This window comes from Haliaeetus albicilla, chromosome 7 (assembly GCF_947461875.1).
Source record: "Haliaeetus albicilla chromosome 7, bHalAlb1.1, whole genome shotgun sequence".
NCBI lineage: Eukaryota > Metazoa > Chordata > Aves > Accipitriformes > Accipitridae > Haliaeetus > Haliaeetus albicilla.
In genome coordinates this window covers 3,123,316-3,144,142 of record NC_091489.1, presented here as the reverse complement: position 1 = coordinate 3,144,142, position 20,827 = coordinate 3,123,316, and the positions used below count along the sequence as shown (strand labels likewise).

General features: G+C 57.6%; 3 protein-coding genes, 1 long non-coding RNA gene and 1 other non-coding gene across 8 annotated transcripts; 2 read left to right on the top strand and 3 right to left on the bottom strand.

The window, feature by feature from the left end:
- The first annotated feature begins 510 nt into the window (after positions 1 to 510).
- On the top strand, positions 511 to 8,511 carry PHOSPHO1 (phosphoethanolamine/phosphocholine phosphatase 1). Of its 4 annotated transcripts, none has more exons than XM_069786537.1 (4): positions 513 to 1,317; positions 2,733 to 2,835; positions 5,355 to 5,471; positions 6,323 to 8,511. In XM_069786537.1, the coding sequence occupies exons 3-4, from the start codon at positions 5,427 to 5,429 to the stop codon at positions 7,082 to 7,084; spliced, it is 807 nt and encodes a 268-aa protein (XP_069642638.1). In that variant the 5' UTR covers positions 513 to 1,317; positions 2,733 to 2,835; positions 5,355 to 5,426; the 3' UTR covers positions 7,085 to 8,511. The 4 variants fall into 4 exon arrangements, with proteins under 4 accessions (XP_069642639.1, XP_069642638.1, XP_069642637.1 ...); XM_069786536.1 differs by having other exon boundaries at positions 513 to 2,535; XM_069786538.1 differs by lacking the exon at positions 5,355 to 5,471 and adding an exon at positions 5,532 to 5,602 and having other exon boundaries at positions 511 to 2,835.
- On the bottom strand, positions 8,432 to 14,714 carry ABI3 (ABI family member 3). Its single transcript, XM_069786534.1, has 8 exons — positions 13,637 to 14,714; positions 12,403 to 12,570; positions 11,368 to 11,544; positions 10,598 to 10,680; positions 10,363 to 10,458; positions 9,782 to 9,966; positions 9,515 to 9,649; positions 8,432 to 9,329 (listed from the first exon to the last, which is right to left on the bottom strand). The coding sequence occupies exons 1-8, from the start codon at positions 13,751 to 13,753 to the stop codon at positions 9,169 to 9,171; spliced, it is 1,122 nt and encodes a 373-aa protein (XP_069642635.1). The 5' UTR covers positions 13,754 to 14,714; the 3' UTR covers positions 8,432 to 9,168.
- A 354-nt stretch (positions 14,715 to 15,068) lies between these two features.
- GNGT2 (G protein subunit gamma transducin 2) lies at positions 15,069 to 18,799 on the top strand. Its single transcript, XM_009923758.2, has 3 exons — positions 15,069 to 15,232; positions 16,295 to 16,384; positions 16,686 to 18,799. Exons 2-3 carry the CDS (start codon positions 16,301 to 16,303, stop codon positions 16,809 to 16,811), a joined length of 210 nt encoding a protein of 69 aa, XP_009922060.1. The 5' UTR covers positions 15,069 to 15,232; positions 16,295 to 16,300; the 3' UTR covers positions 16,812 to 18,799.
- Positions 15,510 to 16,301, bottom strand: LOC138685980 (uncharacterized). The gene is made up of 2 exons (XR_011325323.1): positions 15,882 to 16,301; positions 15,510 to 15,764 (listed from the first exon to the last, which is right to left on the bottom strand). It is a non-coding gene; the product is annotated as an uncharacterized lncRNA (long non-coding RNA).
- A 700-nt stretch (positions 18,800 to 19,499) lies between the features above and the next one.
- On the bottom strand, positions 19,500 to 19,571 carry TRNAQ-UUG (transfer RNA glutamine (anticodon UUG)). The gene has a single exon. It is a non-coding gene; the product is annotated as a tRNA-Gln (tRNA).
- Between the last annotated feature and the right edge of the window lie 1,256 nt (positions 19,572 to 20,827).

The window sequence follows — 20,827 nt, the reverse complement described above, 5'->3', positions numbered from 1 at the left end:
GGCTGCCCTGCTTCTGTGCCTGGCTGGACACCCTGCAATTTGGTGTCCCAGGGCAGAGCCAGCACCTAAAATTAGCCTCGGCTCCCTGCCCCGGGCTGTGGGCAGCAGCTCGGCCCGGGGACGGTGCCTCTGGGTCCCCGGAGCTTGGGAGGGTGCCTTGTTTTGGGGGCGAATTTGTGTTTTTTTTTTTTCTTGGTCAGAGCCTCTGCGTACCCCTTGGTCTTGGGGGTTGCCCCCTATGCTCACCCCTTGTTTTGGGGCCAAATGGCTAAATTCCAGAATTGCTCTGTTGGCTATTTCTAGGAGGGTTTTATTCCTTGTTGAAGATTTTGCAACTTTGGGGAGCAAACCCTGCGCTAACGCGCTATTAGCGGGGAGGGCGGGGGGGAAGAGCGCGCTCAGCCGCTCCCCCCTCCCTGCGGAGTGGGGGCGTGGTTCTGGCGGGCACCGCCTCCTTTGATACGCGCCGCTGTGGCTGCTATTGGCTCTCCGGGTAGTGACGTGAAGGGACTGCGGTTGTTCCGCGGAGGCGCGCCGCCGCTCCGTTTGCGTCGCTTTAAAGGGGCCGCGCTCGCTGCAGCCCCGGCAGCGGCGCCGGCCCCGCCGCACCGAACCGGGCCGGACCGCGCTCCCCAGCCACCGGTTCCCGGCCCCGTTTACGGCCCAAGACGCCGGGCTACCTGCACACCCACCGGCACCGGGACGAACCGGGTGTTCCCGACCCGGTAAGGAGGCTCCGGGGGCTGATCAGGCGTGAGTCTGCACCGGGGCGGCCGGTACCGGGAGGTGCCGACCTGGTTAGGAGGCTCCGAGGATCGGTGTACCGGCTCTCGGCACCGGGAGATGCCGATCCGCTACGGCTTGCTGCCGGTACCGGGAGGTGCCCAGTCGGTGGGGGTCTCCGCTGACTGGGGGTGGCTGGTGCCGGTACCGGGAGGTGCCGATCCGGTAGGACCCTGCGGTGACCGGGGCGGCTGATGCCGGTACCGGAGAGTCCCCACCCGGTTGGACTCTCGGAGGACCGGTATGTGACTGGTGCCGGTACCGGGAGGTGCTGACGGGGCAGGAGCCTCCCAGTACCGACCGTGCGTGAGTCAGCCCCGTTACCGTCACCGGGACCGGGAGGACCGGAGGAGCGGCCGTGCGTGAGTCGGCACTGCTCCCGCTTCCCGGGCAGCAGGCTGGGGGATGCCGGTACCGGAGCTGGAGCAGCAGCCGCTGTCCGTTCCGGTACCACCGACCGCAGGGAGCTGACGCCGGGCCGGTACCGGCACCGGTGACCGGGAGGGCGAAAAGCCGCACGATGCATCTGCCCGGGTACGGCTGCGGCACCGTAGCTGGGAATCCGGACTCCAGTTTTGGGACTCCCACAAAACCAGCCGTCGATCCGGCACCCGCCACCTGCTAACGGCAGCGTTTTGGGGCCAAAACCACCTGTTTCAGGTTTTTTGTTGTTGTTGCAGAGCGGAGAGCTCTGGTCCCGACGGCCGCAGCGGGAGCCTTTGGCTGCGGTAACGCCACGGCTTCCTGGCAGGTGGCAGGAAAAATAAACACCATTAAAAAAAAAAAAGGACCATCCCCATAACCCGACGTGACCGGCCGCGGCGTCACAGCTGTGCAGGCGAGCAGGGTGAGCCCTGGCCCCGGGGAAGGTGTTCCCCTTCCCGTTCCTCTTCCCCTTCGCCCCTGCCAGGGGGATTTGGGATGAAGCAGGAGCCACGGAGCACGAGAAGGGGCGAGGTGGCACCTGGGCACATGGAGGGGGTCGGGGCTGGCTGAGAAACCCCTCCGAGCTCCGCTGTCCGGTGATTTGTTATTTATTTGCTCATTTGCTTCTGTTTCGGGAGCCGTGTAGACGGCCAGGGATGGGAACGGGTCGGGTTTTATTCCAGGAGCGGTGAAATTGCCTCATGATCCTGATGACATGCCTGGTGGTGCCCGGGAGGGAGGTTTTCCTCTCCTTTGCTTTTTGGGCAGCAGGACTCTGTCCTCTTGTTTTGCCATTAATACTGTCCTAGGGAGTGGACAAATGAGTTTGCTAAAGGTCAGTGCTTGGGTTTTGAGTTAAAACTAAAAAAACCCCATGTTTTACACACCAAAAACATCAAGTGGTTTTATAAGGTTAAAAACAGGCAAGAGCAGAGTACGCCAGGTGATTAAAACCAGCCCGGGGACTGTGCCCACCATTGGGAAATGCCCCCGTGGCCCTTCGCTTTTGAGGCTCAGCAGTTCCCGGCTCCAAAATCAGGTGCTGATCCCCGTCCGCGCTCGTCTGGGTGCGATGGGGGCTCACGTAGGGCCTGATCCTGCAGCAAAGGGCGGGCACGTAGCGCAGTGCTGCTCCTCTCCATGCAGCTCATCCTGCGCTGAACCCATTACAGGATTAAGCCCGAAGTCGCCCGGCGGTGCAGAGATCTGCCGGGACGCGCAGCAAGAGCTGATCTGCAGAGATGAGGAGGGCAGTGAATATTGCTGGGCTTCAACCTTTCCTCCCTGGGCCTCTTCGGGGCACAAAGATCCCGGGGATGGCTGGAGGTATTGCCAGAGGGGAAGAAAACATTGAGATTTTGGGGATGAACTACCCTGGGAAATTATTTTTGCCGTGAGCCCAGCAGCTCACCGCTTTTATCAGGCATATTTTGACCCTCATCCCAAATTCAGTTTGTTTAAACCTTTATGTTTGCCGCGATTAATGAGAAAATATCTGTTTTATTTTCTGTTCCAACATTCAGGCTTTGCATAATGTTAGGAAGCGCGGCCGCTTTTCTTTTATTTTGGAGGGAGTCCCTTTTTTGCAGAAGGTGGACGGACGCGCTCCCGGGAGGCAGCCGCCGGGTGAGTCATTTCCGCGCAGAAATAGCTCTGCTGGAAGCGGTGACATGGTCCTGCAGGGATTTCACTTCTTCCTTCCCCGGATGGAGCCGGCTGCTCCATCCCACGCCACTAGCGGCGTGCCCACGGGCACTGCCGGCTCCTGGCTGGATTTAACAGGGTAATTTAAGGCTGGGAGATTTGCGAAGTATTTTTTTTCTCATCTCTGCTCTCCTCCTGCGCGGGGCAGAGTCAGGGTTTGAGGTGGCCGCTGCCAGACCCCACAGCTCAGCCTGCTTGTCTTTAGCCGGAGAGGATGAGCGCTGGTTTATTAAGAGTCACTCCTAACGCTGGTATCTCCTTTTTCTGTATCACAAGGGGAAAACAGCACATGGGGGAAGGATGTCATTTGCCCAACAGCCCCCTGAGGCCGGTGGTGAGAAATCCCATCCCCGGACCTTTATTCCCTAATTAATGCTGGCTTAGATTTCAATTTCTCCTTTGCATAAAAGCAATGCGCATTTTGATACAATTAATAGCAGCGTTGGGGATGGCTGAGAGCAGAAGGCGGCTTTTGCAGAAGCGTGGCAGGAATGCTCCGATCTCCTGCCGGTAGGTGGGGGCAGCAATTGTCCAAGCTGACTTCACGGATTATCGTTTTCCTTAGAAATCCTGTAGAAAATGGTCTGGTGGCTTCTTTCCTCCCCCATGACGGAGAAGCTGCTGTCAGGGTGCTTGGCTCAGAGCCCTGGGCTGGGAGAGGCTCTGGGCAGCAGCGGTTGCAGTGCCGGAGACACTGGGGCAAGGAACCTGGTAGAGCAACTGATTTTGTTTTCCAGCTCTTGGGAGCAGCTGGATTTATCCCTGCTGGAGCTGTTGGTGCCTATGGTGCTTCAGGGAGAGCAAAGTGATTCCAGGGAAGTGGGGAGGAGAGGCGAGAGCTCACAGGGAGCTCTGCTGAGGACAAGTTAATGTGAGATCAGGGCGGCCGATGCTACTTCTGACCTCGTGCTGGTCAGCTCTGGAGGGAGGGAGAGCAAAAATAAGCCAGAAGAGACCAAACTGGCTTTTCCCCAGCTTGTAGGTCAGTTTTTCTATGTACATAACAAAAGGTTAATTCAGGAGAGGCGGCTAAATGGAAGGTATTTGGGGAACCTCAGCTGAAACGCGCTAAAGGGACGATAGATTGCACGGAGGTTGCTGTTGAGGTCTGTGTTTGACCTCATCTGCCCGAAATCCAAGATGTGTGCTGTTATTCTTTCCTGTTTTGCAAAATGCAAAAACTTGGGGCCCAGAAGAGCTTTTTTGGGGCAGGTTAGCTCCCTATGTCCACATCATCCCTTACAGCTGCCTGTAATGGTGTCCACGGGGTTAACCAGCCCTTCCAGGGCTCTTTCCCCGTGCCACTGCATTGGTACCGCAAAGTCTCCTTAAGGCTTAGACCCAAATTATTTTCTCACTGCTGGCAGCTCTTCAGAATATAATGACAAAAATTACAATTACTCTTTCATGTTTAATCTTTTTTTTTTTTCCTGTTTCCCTTGGTTTGGACCTGAAAATCGTGGTGGCTAATCCCACCCCCAGGCTGGCTCTAGCATTATTTGGCTTTTGATGGGTGCTCCTACAAAGAAATAACTAGTGTTGGGTTTGAAGATTTCACAAAAAGTTGCTTTTACAAGATTTCAACCCGGGGTTTAATTTTGAATGCCCGCTTCCTTTTGCAGTGTGCCACCTTTGAGTTGCAGTTGTGGTTTATTATTTTAGCAGACTCATGAATTGCATTTGTGCCCAAAATAGTTTGATGCTGGGCATCAAACCAGACAAATCCCACACAAATCACCTTCAGCTGAAAAACTCTTCCTGGTGTCATGCTGATGACAAAAAAAATCTTTGAAATCCTCCTAGCCTCAGCTAAGCCGAGCTACTAGTGCCCAGTTAAAATTTCCCGTGTCCCAGTCTGTTATTCCTCCCGCTAACCACCCGGCTGAGTTTTCAGCCGGGTTTGGCTGCGAGGTTGGTTTTTTGAGGTTTCCCATCACTCTGCTTTGATCGCTGTGGACCACAAGAGGTCGGCAAAATTCAGGAGAAGTAACTTGGGCTCTGCCTTTGCTCTGGGGCAGCAGACTGGCACATCCTCACCTGAGCTGTCTGGGCACCCAGTTTCATTCCAGGATAATTACTCCATTAAAAGAAACACCCCAAACTAATTATACTGGAAGAAAATCAGGGCAATTTTGGAACAGGGCATGCGTTGCCAGGGTTTATTGCCGAGCCATTCTGCTGGCTGCTTTCATGTGCGGCAAAGCCCTGGCGCTCGGGGGAATTAAGAAGGATGAGAAGCATTAAACAGGGTCTGCCCGCTCGCCCTGCTCTCCGGAGACTCCTTTAATTCCTCCGTTCCTGGTACAAAAGGTCCTGAGCCTGGGAGTTTGCTGCAGGACGTAGAGCCCGGCTGTGCTGTGCCATTTGGTGCTGTGCCCGAAGGTGGCAGCTGGGGAAAACCCAAGCCGTTAACCAAATTCCCCCTTCTTTATGGTTTGCAGTCAGGAGAGCAGCCCGGCGAGCCCTAAGCGCTGCCTTCAGCAACACGCTGCCTGCAGAGTGATGGTCTTAAAATGAAAAGGTGCTGTGAGGGCGTTGGGCTGCCATGCCTGTTTAAGGTCAGTGCCATTCTCACTCGTCTTGTCCTCTCTGAACGGGGTTGTTCCCTCTCTTCTCAGGGCCAGGGAGCAGGAATTGTGTCCCCATCCTGCAAATCTCTGGCCGCAGGCGGCACGGGAGCAGCCGGGAGGTGAGCGGGTGCCGCTGGGGCCATCGTGGCTTTTAGCCGAGGGGAGCAGATGGACACCGGGAGGCTGGGCTGGGGCTCACCAGCTTTGCACCCTTGTTGGCAGAGTGGGTTTATTTTGGTTTTAAAGCAGCGCAGGAGGTGGCTCCAAGTTATCCCGGGCTTCTCGGGAGCCGGCGGAGCCCAACCCAGGGAGAAACTGCATCTAGGTGATGGAGCAAAAATCAACCTGCAAAATGTTTTCATCTGTCGGGAAGAGCCAAACTTGTCCTGGCAGCAAGAGGGGTCTGCAGGGACACAAAACCCTTTTCAGAGGTGGGATGGGAGCAGGTTGGGGAGTAAACCTCCCCTCCTCTCTGCTGAGGACCCTCCCTGCACAAACCACCCCAAGGCACAGCCTGTCCTCGTCTCCCTTGGGAGGACGTGTGCGGCTGTTGCTCGGCCCAGTGACCGCCTTGATGGCAGGACCAGGATTAGCAGTGACAAAATGATCTCTTTATAGGCAGGATAAACGCCTTAGGGCTGGGGCTGAGGTATGTCAGCAGGGGATTAGCCCCCCCCAAGCCCAGCTGGGCTAATAAGCTGCCTGGGGGTAAGGTAGCCAAGGAGCATCATTCTGTGGTGCTGGCAGCCTCTTGCTACTGCGGTTGCCACCATCGCTGTGCCAGGGCCGAAGCAAAGTGCCTTGAACTAACGGCTGGGCGTTATCCTTCCACCTCGCAGGGTGTTGGTATGGCCAGCTCCCGGCCTCCCAAATACCTCCTCGTCTTCGATTTCGACGAGACCATCATCAATGAGAACAGCGATGACTCCATCATCCGGGCGGCACCGGGGCAGGCGCTGCCGGAGCACATCCGACAGACCTTCCGCGAGGGCTTCTACAACGAGTACATGCAGCGCGTCCTGGCGTACATGGGGGACCAGGGGGTCAAGATGGGGGACTTCAAGACTGTCTACGAGAACATCCCCCTGTCCCCTGGCATGCCAGAGCTCTTCCAGTTCCTCTCCAAGAACCACGAGCTCTTCGAGATCATCCTCATCTCTGATGCCAACATGTTCGGCATCGAATGCAGTCTGAGGGCAGCCGGTTTCTACTCCCTTTTCCGCAAGATCTTCAGCAACCCGTCTGGTTTTGACAAGAGGGGGTACTTCACCTTGGGGCCCTACCACAGCCATAAGTGCCTTGACTGCCCGGCCAACATGTGCAAACGCAAAATCCTAACAGAGTACCTGGCGGAGAGAGCCCAGGAGGAGGTGGAGTTCGAGAGGGTCTTCTACGTGGGAGACGGTGCCAATGACTTCTGCCCTTCCGCGACTTTGACTTCAGCTGATGTGGCTTTCCCGCGGAAGGGCTACCCCATGCACCGAATGACCCAAGAGATGGAGAAGCAGCAGCCTGGAGCCTTCCAGGCCACTGTTGTCCCCTGGGAGTCAGCTACAGAGGTCGCCCGCTATCTCCAGGAGGTCCTCAAGAAGAAGTATTGAGGCTGGCTCAGAAGAGACTTGCATACTATAAGCAGCTGGGAAAGGAGAAGACTGGCGGGGGGGGGTCGCACCGTGTACCCCACGCTCATCAGCGCTGCTCGCTCAGCCCCCGCTCCCGGGTTACTTTCCTGCCTTTCCTCCCCAAGCTCCTTTCTCTCTGGCGATTAAAGCACTTTCTCTAGGTCCTCCCTTCTCCTTCCCCTGCCATGTTGAGATGACGCCTTCTCTATGCAGCTCGGACATCTACTCCACCGTGGGTGTTTGCCAACACTAGTGGTGATTTTCTTATTGTTGGTTGTGGGTTTTCTTTTTTTCCTTTCTTTCCCTTTTGACTTTACAAGAGCAATTCCTAAAAGACTAGAAGCCAGCTCCCCACGGGCTGGGCCCTGCACATGCTTCCTCTTACCTTCATCCCCCTCGCCTGCCTGACCTGCACCGGCCACGCCAGAAGCTGCGTGCTGTTGCCTTGAACCTGATGCTTGAGGTCTCCTTGCCATTTCGTGAGGCCACTGGAAATTTAATCTGGGAAATTCGTGCTGCCTGAGCTCCCCAGTTTGCCCTTCACACCCTGCCTGAGCAGGGCAGCTCCTGGCTCAGCCGCTGAGCCTTGCGATGGAGTAAAGTGTCCCTTGAGACTTTATGCTCTGAAAAAAAACCATGACGTGAGGGACAGGAAACCTTTTGGAAAGGTGGTACCTTGGAAAAAACCTTTAGTGCCCATCCCCACCCACTTGCCCAGAGCATGGGCACAGCGACCGCATCCCGCTGCGGGGAGGAGGACCTGCCCTTGCCTTCCACTTCCATCCTCTGCTTCTGCTTGCAGGGTAAAACGTCCCCCGTGTCCCCAGGGTGGACAGGTTCCTCCTCTCTCTAAGCCATTACCAGTCACGTCCTTGTGTTTGCTGGATCGTATCGAATTCCTTTTAACCCAGGGGTTGATTTCCCTCCTGACCTCGTCGAGAGGTGCCAAACCTCCCCGCGGGAGGTGCGGTGCTGTGAGCACTTCTCCTGCCATCGGGTCCCTGGAGGCCAAACCCCTGTTCCCCCGCCCCGCTGCAGTATTAATTGCCCCTTCTAATTGCACTCTGCAGGGGGGCGACCCACAGTATTTGCTGCTCTCTGGTGTTGGCTTCTCCTGGATTTATCCACAGCCTTACCGGCCCCTGAGGGTGGCTCGTAATTCCTCCAAAGCGTAGAAACCCTGACAGCAAATCTGAGCAGTAAGGAAATAACCAAAGCAGCCCTGAGTTGTTCCTCTGTTTCATTTCCCCCGTCTTTGTTCTTCCTCCTCTGGACCCTCTTCAACTGTGTGGAACTTAAAGCCATGGAATTAAAAAAATACATATATATGTATATAGATATATATCTATATATTACAGATACACAAGTTGTTTGTATCCAGGACATAAACCTGGGTGTGAAACGGCTCTCTGAGTTGCACATACATGTTGTTTCTCTTCCTTGGGCTGGTGAAAGGTGGGGGGGGGGGGAATGGCATTGGAGGGGGAGCAGCAGAGCAGGGCCAGGCTGCAAGCGATGATCTGCAGGGGACCCTATGGGGACCCCTTTGGTGCAGGATTGGGCCCTGGCTCATCCCCCTCTGCGTCTCAAGCTGATGGGGACAGCAGGCAGGTTCCCTGGGGCCACAGCTGGGTGCTGCTCTTCTCCTTGTCCCTGCGGGTGTTTGGCCCTTCTCCTCTATCTGGCCTTTGGTCCTGTGCCGCCCTCGCTCCGGGGCCGGGAGCATCACCAGGGTCAGCCCACGGGATCACCGTGCCATGCGCCGCGTTTCCATCAGCTGAAAAAGCTGCTGTGTCCCGGTGCTAAACCTTCCCAGCACCAACAGCAGCCAGTGCTGCTGTCGTTAAAAACACAAAGAAAAGCAAGATGGGAAAGGGACCGGGCAGGGGGATGCTGTGGGTGCTGGTGGGTGCCAGCAGTGGCACCCAGTCCAGCTGCCCACGCGAGGGCTGAGCTGTGCGAAACCCCAGCTGTGCAAAGCCGACATTGAAAGGCAAAGCAGAGCCCTGCTCAGGATGATCCGGATTGGGGGATTTGGGGGGGGAACTGCCCGATCTCGGTGCTCAAAAGGGCTCCACGTAATTGCCGGGGAAGAAACCCACTTCCTCGCCCATGACGCCCTCGCACCAGCCGTCCGAGTACCGCCGCGTGACGAAGAGGAGGGTGCCGGGCTGGAAGGAGAGCTCGTTGTCCTTCTGCCGCGTGTAGGGGTAGAGAGCCACCACTGTGAGAGGGGGGAGAGGGGACAAGCCACCGCCGGGGAGGACGTGAGCAGACCACGGCATCGCTCGCCATCCCAGCCCCGGCCGATGCTGGGGCAGAGTTGGACCCTCAGTGCCATGGTTGTGGGTAGGGGTTCAACCAAAAGCACCATGGCAAAGAGATCGGGGAGGGGGGGATGCATCGTACCTTTCTCCAGGTAGCTCTCTGGGACCCAGGGGGGGTCCTCTGCGGCGGGTGGTGGTGGTGGTGGTGGGGCCAAATCCTCAAAGTCGGGCAAAGCTGGTGGCGGCGGCGGCGGCGGTGGCTCAAGGTCATCGGGGGCTGGCAAAACCCCGCCAAAATCGATGGGGGATGCAGGGCTCCATGGCAGAGGGGGGAGAGAAGCCACATACAGCCCCCCACCTCCCCACTAACCCCTCCATGCTGAGCATCCCTGGACCACCGAGCACTCACCTGGGGGCATAAGGTCCAGTGGGGGCACAGCCAGGTCCCCCAGCGGTGGCGGGGGCAGGTCCCCGGGGAGAGGTGGGGGCGGTGGGATGGCGGGCGATGGCGATGGCCCCGGCAGGGAGGGGAGCGGCGGTGGTGGCGGCGGCACGGGGATGCCTTCAGCGGGGGCTGCCGGGGCTCCGCTTGAGCTGGGGCTGGGGTGGAGGAGCAGGGGTGTCAAGGTGGGAGGCCAGGCTGGGGGGGCTGGCTTTGCCCCCCTCACTCTTTGAATACAGACAGTTGCTCTGTGCCAGGACGGGGTGCCGCTCACTGCCGTCACCGTGTGGGCAGGAGATCCCGGCATCCGTGTACAAACCCTTTCCCCACCCCGTGCCTCAGTTTCCCCATTGGGGACCCTCTCTGTAAGGGCTATTTTTGCTCTAAAGACAAGCACCGCCCAGGGTAGCAAATCTCCCACTCCCCAAACCCCATCTTTTTCATCAAAACCCCTTTGCAGCAGGACCTCCCCTGAGCAGAGGGGCGACAGTGGCTGCTCTCCGGACCCCCCCCCCAGGCCCTCCCGACCCACCGGGCAGCGCCGGTACCTGATGGATATCAGCGAGGAGGTGGAAGAAGCTGCGGAGATCTTGCCCTCTGGAACCACGGGTGGCTGGATGGGCTCAGGGGCACGGGTGCTTCTCCTGCGGGCAGAGCGGCCGATGACCCCCCCCAGCCCGGCTAGCAGGACCCCGGATGGGACCCCAATGGCTAACCCCATGCCACGTGTCACCGCTCGGTGACACAGAAAAGCAAAACCCCCGACCCCACACCCATCCTCACCCCAGGGTGCCCGTAGCCTGCGTCGCCGATTTGATCCCCTTCCGAGCCAGGGTGCCCGTGCGGGACAGCTGGGTGCTGTGATCCTGCGGGCACAGGGAGACACGGAGACGTGATGGTGGCCGCAGCTTCCCCCGCAAACCCATTGAGTCCCAGAGGGCTGTGACACCCCCATTCCCACCCCCCACCCACCTCCAGGGGAAGCAGCACCCCAAGGTCTCTGCCGGACCCCCGCCTCGATGGGAAAAGCCGAGCGGAAGGAGCCACCGGCACTGCGGTGCGGAGGCAGCCGAGAGGCGCCTGCCACCGTGGGAACCACGTCCCCAGTGCCACCACTTCCCCTCCAGCCCCACGGCGGCTTCGCTGGGGGCTCGCGCCTGCGAGGCCGCCAAAACAACACCCCACCCCCCTCACCCCCGCCGTGGGTGCCTTCCTGCGCGGGTGGTTTCGATGCTGGGAAAGGCACCGTGGGGGTGAGAGCATCACGGCTCGGTACCGGCCCTAGCGGTGCTGATGGCTTTTGCTGAGTGTTGTGTGCCTCAGTTTCCCTTTGCTGTATTGGAGCGGGTCCCCCCCCTTCCTTCCCCACGCTGGGACCACCAAGCCTCAGCGGGATGAGTCCCGGAGTGGGCTGTGGGGCACAGAGAGACCCTGCTTCTCCATCGAGGAGGGGTTTGAACCCATCTGTGCACCCATCAGCGCACACTGGGGACCAAGAAAGCCCATCCAAGCCCCCTCATCCCTGTGGGACATCTTCCTAGCCCTGGGCTGACCTTTATGCCGTGGCCGATGTCATCCAGGACACTGAAGTTGAGGGGTTTCCTGTAGTAGGGCTCCAGGCAGGGTGGGCTGGGGGGCGGCACGATCTTCTGGTAGGACGGGAACCTCTTGCTGACAGTCAACGAGCCGATCTCCCGGCGAGACACCTTCTCTTTGTGTATGTCAACCCTCTGCAGAGATAACACTGTCCCCACTGTCCCATCCCAGGTTCTCCTCGCCTCCTGCTGCCTCCTCCAAGTCCCACCACCCTTCCCGGCCCCATCTCCCTGCCTCTAAGGGAGGGCTTGCAGGGAAGAATCAGGATTGAGCCTAAACCCCCTGGTCCGGCCAAAGCCACAGGGGCAGATCCTGCTCTGCTCCATCACAGCAGGGTGAGTGATGCCCTTGATGCCACCACAGCAGATCTGGCCCTTCCTAAAGCAGGGGACGGGGGGACAAGGCAGTGGCGGGGGGGATGTGTGAGCCTCGGCCACCCATAAGCTGTTTTCCTGCTGCTTCCAGTGTGACCACAGGGTCCCATCTCTTCTCGTGGCTGGAAAGGCTCCAGGTGGCTTCCAAGAGCCAGGAAGAGGGCGGGTGGCCACGGGACTCCACGTTGGTGTCCCTAAGCTCCAGGAGGACAAGGCCAGGCCCCAGCAAGGGAAAAGCGTGGCAGCCAGTCCAACGGTCCAAGCCCCATCACTCCACTTTGGCTCCTCTGAGATTTCCCGGGCAGATCCTACAGTCCCCTCCACTGGGATTTGCAAGTGCCCAGACTGGGAAAACAGCCCAGAGACCAGTTTCCCAGCCCCAGGTAGACTTGTTCCCCCATGGCGCATTGGGTGACCCCCCACCACCACCACCCAAGGAGATGGTCTTGCATTTCCACTGCAAGGTGATGCTACGGGGGGGGCTGATGGGCTCTTGAAGCTGCAGGGAAGGAGGGTCTTCAGCCCCTTCGAGCTGCCCAAACGCCTTTCCCAGAGCCCACCCCCTTCTCAGGACCCAAATCCCAATATGCATCGGCACCGGTCGGAGGATGGTCCCACCTGGGCCACGCAGGCGATGTCGGCTTCTACCTTCCGCACCTCGGCCGTCTGCAGGTCCAGCAACCGGAGGAAGGTGGTGGCCAGGCTGCTGACCTGGTAAGTCACGCTGGCCAGGGACTGCGTGCTCAGCGCCATCGTTTCTTCCAGCGCCTTCCGCTTGTCGCTCGCCTGGAGGGGGAAAACCAGTCGGTGGGATGAGCCCACCCCGTGCAACCACCGCTACCCTCCGTGTCTTCACACGCTGGAGTCACACGGTAGCAAAGATGCTTCCTTCTGCTTTCCAAATGCATCAAACTTCCTCTGGCTCCGCCAGGACACACGGGCACCCGTCAGGCAGCCGTGCTCGGCTTTTCCAGCACCAGGGATTCCCCGTAATTCCTCCCTGGGATGCTGCCATTTTGGCAGGTGCCAGAGCCAAGTGCCCGGCTCAGTCTCCGGCCACCCTTGGGGACAGCCGGCCATGCCACCAGCCGGCTACACGTGGGACAGCTGGCCATGCCACCAGCTGTGCTGGGGACAGCGTCTCAGTTCTCTGAATAGTTCAGCACGTTTCCCCTTCAGCTCCGCTCCGGCGGGTCCAATCCCTTGAGAGCAGCCTTGGGTCTGGCTCGAGTCAGCGAGCCGCTGACACAGATTCTGCAAAGCACCCAGGGAACAGGGGGCCAAGACACCCTCCCCAGCAAAGAGGGCCAGAACGAGCCTTTTCCCTCCTATTTCATCTCAAAAGCTCCTGCCCCCCCCTTCCCTCAGTGGGGGCCAGGCAGGGAGGAGGAGGGTCACAGACAGCAGCAGAGCTTCACGCTTGCTCTGCGTGTGCAGGCACCCAGCTCGCCTCTGCCCTGCCAGGAGGCACCTCTGAAACCCTGGGGACAGCCTGGGGGGGCACTGGTGTCCCTGGTCCCCTCCCAGAGCTTCTCTGGAGGCATCAAAGCCCCGGAGGACTCTCCTTTCATCCCAAACCCACTCTGAGAGCTGAGCAGAAAAGCTGCTGTGCAGCAAGCGGGGAAACTGAGGCAGGAAGGAAAAAAAAAAACCCCAAACAAACAGTGGCACGCAACACTTGGTAGGAAGCTACCAGGGATGCTCAGGCTTCCATCTCCGGGTGCAGAGCCTTCATCATGACCCACCAGCCACCCCTCCAGGACCACCATCTCACCAGGGCTCCCGGCTGTCCCCAGCATCACGCCCAGCCCCAAATCCACAGCTCGTCCTGCAACGTCCCCGTCCCCCTTACCTGCAGGTAGTTGCTCTCGCAGTAGTCGGCGACCCTGTGGAGGTTGCAGTGGTGGTCGCGCAGGACCTGCCGGCCTGCCGGGATGTCACGTTGCTGCAGCTGCTCCAGCTCCGACATGATGCCGGGCTCGGTTCCCACTTCCTCCCCGGCCGCCCCGGCGCTGGGTTTTGAAGCTCGCGGCCGTGCTGACGCAGGGCCCGTGGGTGCTGCGGTGTCCCCGTTCCCCCCAAGGGACACCCCGCAGGGATGGAACCCACCCTGGCCACCTTTACTGGGGGTGGCGAGGAAAACCAGCGTGGCCCCAGCTCCATGAGGGATGCGTTGGGGGGGGCAGCCCCCGGCCACGGCTGGTGGTGACCCCACCGGGGCAGGGGCTGAGAGCGGCTGTGACGGTGGAGGATGTGAGTCACGGAGGAACCGGCAGCGCGGGGTGGGGGTGAGCGACTGAAAAAGATCCTGACCCCCCCCATCTCTACCACCCGCACCCACCCTCCGTGAGCCGCTGCCACCCTCCTGGTGGGTTTGGGGTCGAGCCAGGAGGGCGATTTCCTTCCCTTTGCCTTTATCGGCCGGGCAAGAGATACAGCCAAGGGCAGTGCTTCAACTGCCAGGTCCTCCTCCCTGGAAAAGCCCTGCGCACCCTATGCAGCATCGCTCCGGTCACCCGGACCTCGCTCAGCTCAGGGCACAGAGCGATGTGACAAGTGACCCCACGGAGGCACCCATCCTTCCTTTGTCCGGGACAGCGTGTCCTTCTCCGTGCTTTGCTAACAACATTTCACATCCCCACAGGTGAGGCTGTGTGGAGGGCAGGAAATTCCCACTTTCCCAGTGCTTGGGAAATCCCCCTCCACCCTCTCCTCCTCCCCCCGCAGGTGCTTCCTTGGGATCTCCGGGGCTCTCTCCTCAGCCCCACCGACTTTGCTCTGGCCAGACAGGAGCAAAACCCACGTTAAGGGTTCAGCCCTTCCTGAGCCCGCAGCCGCACCAGCACAAGGACAAGGGAAATGATGAATTTCCTCCAGCACCAGCCCATCTCCTCACACCCTGAAGGACCGAGAGCCGCCCAAGCTGCTCCCAGCCCCCGACAAGGCTGCACCAGCCCCCTGAGGTCCCCTCGCCCCAGCTCCCCTCCTCTCCATCCCCTCCGAAACTCAATGAAAGCTGCTCCGATTCTCACAGGGGTCACTCCCTCTGCCCCAACTGGGGCAGGACCCAGACACCCATAGCAGAGGCTCAAGGGCTTCCCAGGTGTCCCAGCCACCCAGTCTCACAAAGCACTTCTCCACCTCACCACCGTTCCTCCCCCATCCTCACCCTCCCTACAGCCCCACCACCAATTACCCCTGGCTTTGAGGCTAATTCCCAACACCTGACCAGCTTATTCTCCTGAGTCTATTATCAGCTTAAGGACCAAAGACATCTGCTCTCCACTACCCTCCCAGAGAGCTGAAAGAGTCTTCAAGCCTGCAGCAAGAGAGCAAGGGCTCAGTCAAAGCCTGGAGCAAGAGAGCAAGGGCTCAGTTGACAGTGTCTCCTCTCGGATGGATCTCTGAACGTCTCTACTGCTGAGAGGGGCAGTCCTTGTCCCCAGAGGTAAGTGGCTTTGCTCCCTCTAGGTACAAATGGCATCATGGGGTCCACCTAGTTTAGGAGTCACCTTCTCTGTGGGTCGGTATTACAGCTGTAACAGCTTTCGGCTCCTCGCGCTCTGCTGCGAGCATCTCCTGGAGTTGGCTGTGCCCCAAGGGCATCAATAGGGAGAGGAGCACTGGGCACACATGCCATGAAAGGAGCTGCAGAAAACCAGCAGGGTTTGGGACATGCAAGCCTGATGCCTTCCAAAGCAGGGCCAAGGTACATTTCAGCTTAATCACATTTACTTTTTTTATTTAAAAGGTTGCGGCCAGGCTTTTAAACCCAAGTTTTAACACAGGAACAAATCTCAGCAGCACAGGCCAGCTGCGCAGGAATCTCACATAACCCTTGGATGGGCTTTCATGAAAAAAAGAGCTGGGCTTTTCCAACCCAGGTGGCCCCAAAAACTCAGTCCCAACAAGCAATGCCTCTGTGTTCAAATAGGCAAGTTCACAGCAATGAAGGGGCTGTAATTCATGTTATCGCTTACCTGGGGGGGAAGGGACAAGAAGGAAAAAAAAAAAAAGCTATTTAGTTCCTTAGAAAACCTGCAAAGATGCTCTTGCCCAGGCACAGGACCCTGATCAGGAAAGTCTAGTTTGCAGACCTGGGCATCCAGGTTCTCCTACAAGGCTGCTGCGCTGATAGCCCCAAGGCAGCGGCTTTTCTCAAGGCTCAGCTGGCCACCTCATGTCTTGAGGAAACGGCCTCCGTGGTAGCAAAGTCCTCTTTAAAAACCACACTGGATCCTCCTCTGCTGCCCTCAAAGTGCATCTGTCGCTCAATGCGCCTGCTGAGAACAAGCAAACAAAAATCTGGTTACAGCAGATGTTACAAGAAGGATTTTAAAAGGTGCCTCCTGCCTCGGTTTTCTTTTAGCATCAGCCCATCTCTCACCATGGGGGTAGCTGAGACGTTAGCCGTGTTTGCAATACTATTAGGGCCGAAGCAATAGTCCTAATGTGCCTTGGGAGAAGCCCAGCTATACGCTAATAACGAGCCATTTCCCTGCGGTTACAGGGCAAAATGGCTCAGGACATGACAGAGAAAGAGCTGCTGAAGATGGAGCTGGATCAGCTGAAGAAGGAAGTGAAGAACGAGAGGCAAATGGTGAGTCTTCCACCCAAAGCGCAAAGGGGCCATTCCCCAGGGTAACTTTCTGACCTGACCAGCACAATTGCTGCAAAGTAAAAGCTTTGCCCATGTCCCAGAGCCCAGGGGCTGCAGCCCTGCACCTGGTGAGGTCCCCACAGCACCTTGGGGACATTCCATGCTGGGTGGGATGTTCATGGCCATGGTTCCCCTCTCTTGGCTGCACAAATGGGTCTGTAGGTAGCTGATGAGCAGGAGCACAGCTCTGCCGTCAGGATTCGATCCCGTAACCCACACGGAGTGTTTCTTTCCTTGGCAGGTCTCCAAGACTGGCAAAGAGATCAAGGAGTACATCGAGTCCATGGCGGGCGAGGACCCGCTGCTGAAAGGAGTCCCCGAGGACAAGAACCCCTTTAAGGAGAAGGGGGGCTGTACGATAAGCTGACCCCCTGCTGCTGTCACCACCGGGCACAGGGATGTTCCTACGTGCAAGCCAAGACTGTCAGAAACCTGCTTTCCCTGTAGTCTGACCTCGGCGCTGGGGAATCCAGAACCAAAGCATAGCGCATCTAAAGGACAGCAAAAGGAAAAAAAAAAAAAAAGAAAAAAAGAAAAAAAGAGGGGGGAAAAAAGAAAACAAAAGAAAAAAAGAAAAAAAGGGAAAAAAATTACCCCACTGCCACCGGAGATGAGGTTCAGCAGCCAGCGCAGTGTGTGCTTTTGTGCTCTCACGGCTGATCTACGTTTGGTTTCCTGCAAGCAAAACTTCTGCATTTTTTAGCAGCCAGCAGCAAATGGGGCTTTAATGAAACCACGGAGCTCTGTCTGGTCTCAGACTTCTCCAAGCAGCCCAACCCTGGAGCCGAGCCCCAGCTTGCAGCAGAAAAGCCTCCCAAGCAGGACCTTGCTCAAATCAGTTTCTCTCGGTGCCTCAGTTTTCCCATCTGGCACAGGAGGGCAATACCCACCCCACTGCTTTGAGGCTTCCAGGGGTCTGAAGCTTTATTCTCTTCATTCCCATGCATCCCCCCCAGCCGGTGACCGCCGCTGCCCACCACTCCTACAGCCTACGCCTTGCACCCACCACGCACCTTGCATCAAGAGCCAGAGACCGGCTAGAGCAGGGCTGGGTGGGCTTCACCCAATACAGGGCAGGGCGTGTGAAGAAGAGAGGCCCCAGGCAGCTTGTTTAAACCCTCACCCAGCCTCTCGGTCTAGCTTCCTTCCCTGGAAACCCCCTGGCAGCCATGGGAAAGCAAGCCCAGGACTGTCAGGTCCTGCCTGTGGCTGGGGTAGCTCCAAGCACTGCCTCTGCTTCGTCAGCTCCCGTCTGCTGCTACAACCGGGCCCCATATGGGCAGAAGGCCTGCAAGGTCTCATCCCACCATGTCCCGTTAGTGATAGAGATGACTCGGAGCAGGCAGTTTGGGGGGCAGCAGCTCCTTGGAACAAGATAGGACTCCCCAAGCCGTAAGCTAGCAATGCCAGGCCATGATCCTCCTGCTCCCAAGGACAGCTTTTCTCCTAGGACAAATTTCATCCCCTGCTTAATAGAAAAAAGCACATCAGCTGGTGCACAGCCAGCTTCTGAGTTCAGTAGGGTGATATTTCAAGGAAGATTTGTGGGGTTTGTTGTTTGGGGTTTTTTTGAGGGAAGTTTGGGGTTTTTTGTTCTTGTTTGTTTTTTAAATCCATTACAGCTACATATTATCTTTGGGAAAACTTTTCAAAACTTCCCCAGACAATCAACCCCAAACAGAAGCAGCAGCTCTTTTCATTTCTCAGGTCCTGTCCCTGCCGCAGGCTGTCCCCATCCCGCTTCTGCTTCATGCTCACCCACCTCTGACATTGCAGCAGCCCTCGGGGCCCGCAGTGAAACACTCCCCTGAGGCTCAGACAGCCTCTGCCCAGAGGTTACACATCTCCCATGGCAGATTTAGACACGGAGAAGACGATGGCTGCAAACTCAAGGCAGGAACAAACCTCTTCCAGCCAGTGTTTGGGAAGAGGCCAGAGTGCAGCAGGTACCTGCTGCATGGTGGGAAGGGTGTGGGGTCTGCGGCGATGCTGGTGGCTGCTGCTGGAGCTCCAGGAACGCGCGGAGATGGGCCTGGGACTAGTCTAAATGCTATGCTTGCAGGGAAATTGCTTTTGAACCCACTTGGAGTGGCATTTTCCTGCTTGGTCTCATCAACGGACCGGCCCTGCTCAGCGCTGCATCCGTGGGGCCGAGGGGGTCCCGTGGCACTTCAACCCCAGAGACACCCCAAGCCGGGGGGTTCCCTGACAGAGCACAGACACAAGGAAAAGAGGCTTTTCCCCACCGCTCCCCTCTGCAATACCTCCCTAGCCGAAAAAAAAAAAAAAAAGACCAAAAAAATGAAGGTGGTTTTGTTCTCTCTTACAGATGCTAAATAAACCTGCCAGCTCGAGCGTGGCCTCTGTCTTTCTTGCGGCAGCGAGGGGCAGGGTTGCAGGGGCCGGTGGCCCTGAGGAAAGCAGCTTCACCGGGGTCCGGCTCCTAGGCCAAAGCAGAGCACCGGAGCTCGGGCTGCCCCTAATCCGGGGCCGATAACCCGGATGCGGCCCGCTTTCCTGCTCTCGGAGGGGATTGACCCCGTTAATCGATGTTAAACGGCTGGAAACCTGCGTCAGAGCCGGCTAAGCCGCTGCTGAAGGGATTCGGGACGCTTCTGGCCCAACAGAGGCTTAAACCAGGGCCGGGTCTTTGGGGTCGGTCCCCGCCTCGAGGCCCCCTCACGCCGCCCACCCGCGTTCGCGAAACCGCAGCGGCCTCCACACGGTGTCGCGACACTCTATGCGCGCTGGGAGGCGGAGCCGAGCGCGCTTCCAGCCAATAGCAGCGCGGAGAGGTAAGAGTGTCAGTCCGCTCGCCCAATCGAAGCTAAGAGAGCCCCTGCCGGCCTCTGCTCCGCCCCGCCGCTCCCGCGCATGCGCATTGAAGAGCCGGCGCCCCCGCACAAAATGGAGCCCGGCGGGGGCCGGGAGGGCGTTAGGAGTGACGGGGGGGGGTGTGACGACACACACCCGGTGTTGCCCCCGGTCCCGGTTGCCGCCGGCCCTCCCGCCGCGTTAGCGGCCACGGCGTCGTCGGCGGTGCAAAAAGAACACGAGGTCCCACCGAGATTTGAACTCGGATCGCTGGATTCAAAGTCCAGAGTGCTAACCATTACACCATGGGACCGCTACGTCCACAGCCCGGCCCCGCGCCCTCAGTCTACCCCACCGATCACGAGTGGACGCCCCCCCCCCTTCCCTTCACTGGGTCCGGTCCCGGTTCCCCCCCCCCACGTCTCACCGTGGCGATGGGGCTCTGCTTACCACCACCACCACCGCCTCCGGTACCGCCCGTGCCCGGTTTGGGGGGGGGGGCCACACGCGCGACTTTCCCGTGTCCCACCGCCCCCCCCCCCGGGTCCACCGGCAGCCTCCCGGGAGGGTCCGGAGGCTGCAGGGCGCTGGGGAGCAGCACCAGTTTGGGGGGGGGGGGGGGTTGCAGAGACTCCATCCCACCTCTCCCAGCACCCCCATTAAAGCACGATACTGGCCCCGTTTGGGGGCTACCGGCCCCCAGGACAAGCCGTAACATTTTCGGGGATGGCCCCAAGCTTCGCCGCTGCCGGCCCCCCCTCCTCGTCCCCAACCCTCAACGCCCCTTTGCTCCCTTTATTTCTCTATTTCCCCCTTTATTTCTCTATTCCCGCCTTTATTTCTCTATTTTTCCCTCATTTCTCCTCTTTATTTCTCTATTTTTCTCTATTTACCCCTTTATTTCTCGATTTTTTTCCTCTATTCCCCCTTTATTTCTCGATTTTTTCCTGATTTCATCCCTTTATTTCACTATTTTTTCTCTATTTCCCCCTTTCTCTATTCCCCCCTTTATTTCACTATTTTTTCTCTATTCCCCCTTTCTCTATTCCCCCCTTTATTTCACTATTTTTTCTCTATTCCCCCTTTCTCTATTCCTCCCTTTATTTCTCTATTTTTCTCTATTTCCCCCTTTATTTTTTTGTCTATTCCCTTTATTTCTCTATTTTTCCTCATTTCACCTCTTTATTTCACTATTTTTTCTCTTTATTTCACTATTTCTCTACTCCCCCTTTATTTCTCTATTTTATCCTCATTTCACCTCTTTATTTCTCTATTCCCCCTTTATTTCGCTATTTTTTCTCTGTTCCCCCCCCTTTATTTCGCTATTTTTTCTCTGTTCCCCCCCTTTATTTCGCTATTTTTTCTCTGTTCCCCCCCTTTATTTCGCTATTTTTTCTCTGTTCCCCCCCTTTAGTTCACTTTTTTCTCTGTTCCTCCTTTATTTTGCTATTTTTTCCTCTATTCCTCCTTTATTTTGCTATTTTTCCTCTATTCCCCCTTTATTTCATTATTTTTTCTCTATTCCCCCTTTATTTCGCTATTTTTTCCTCTATTCCTCCTTTATTTTGC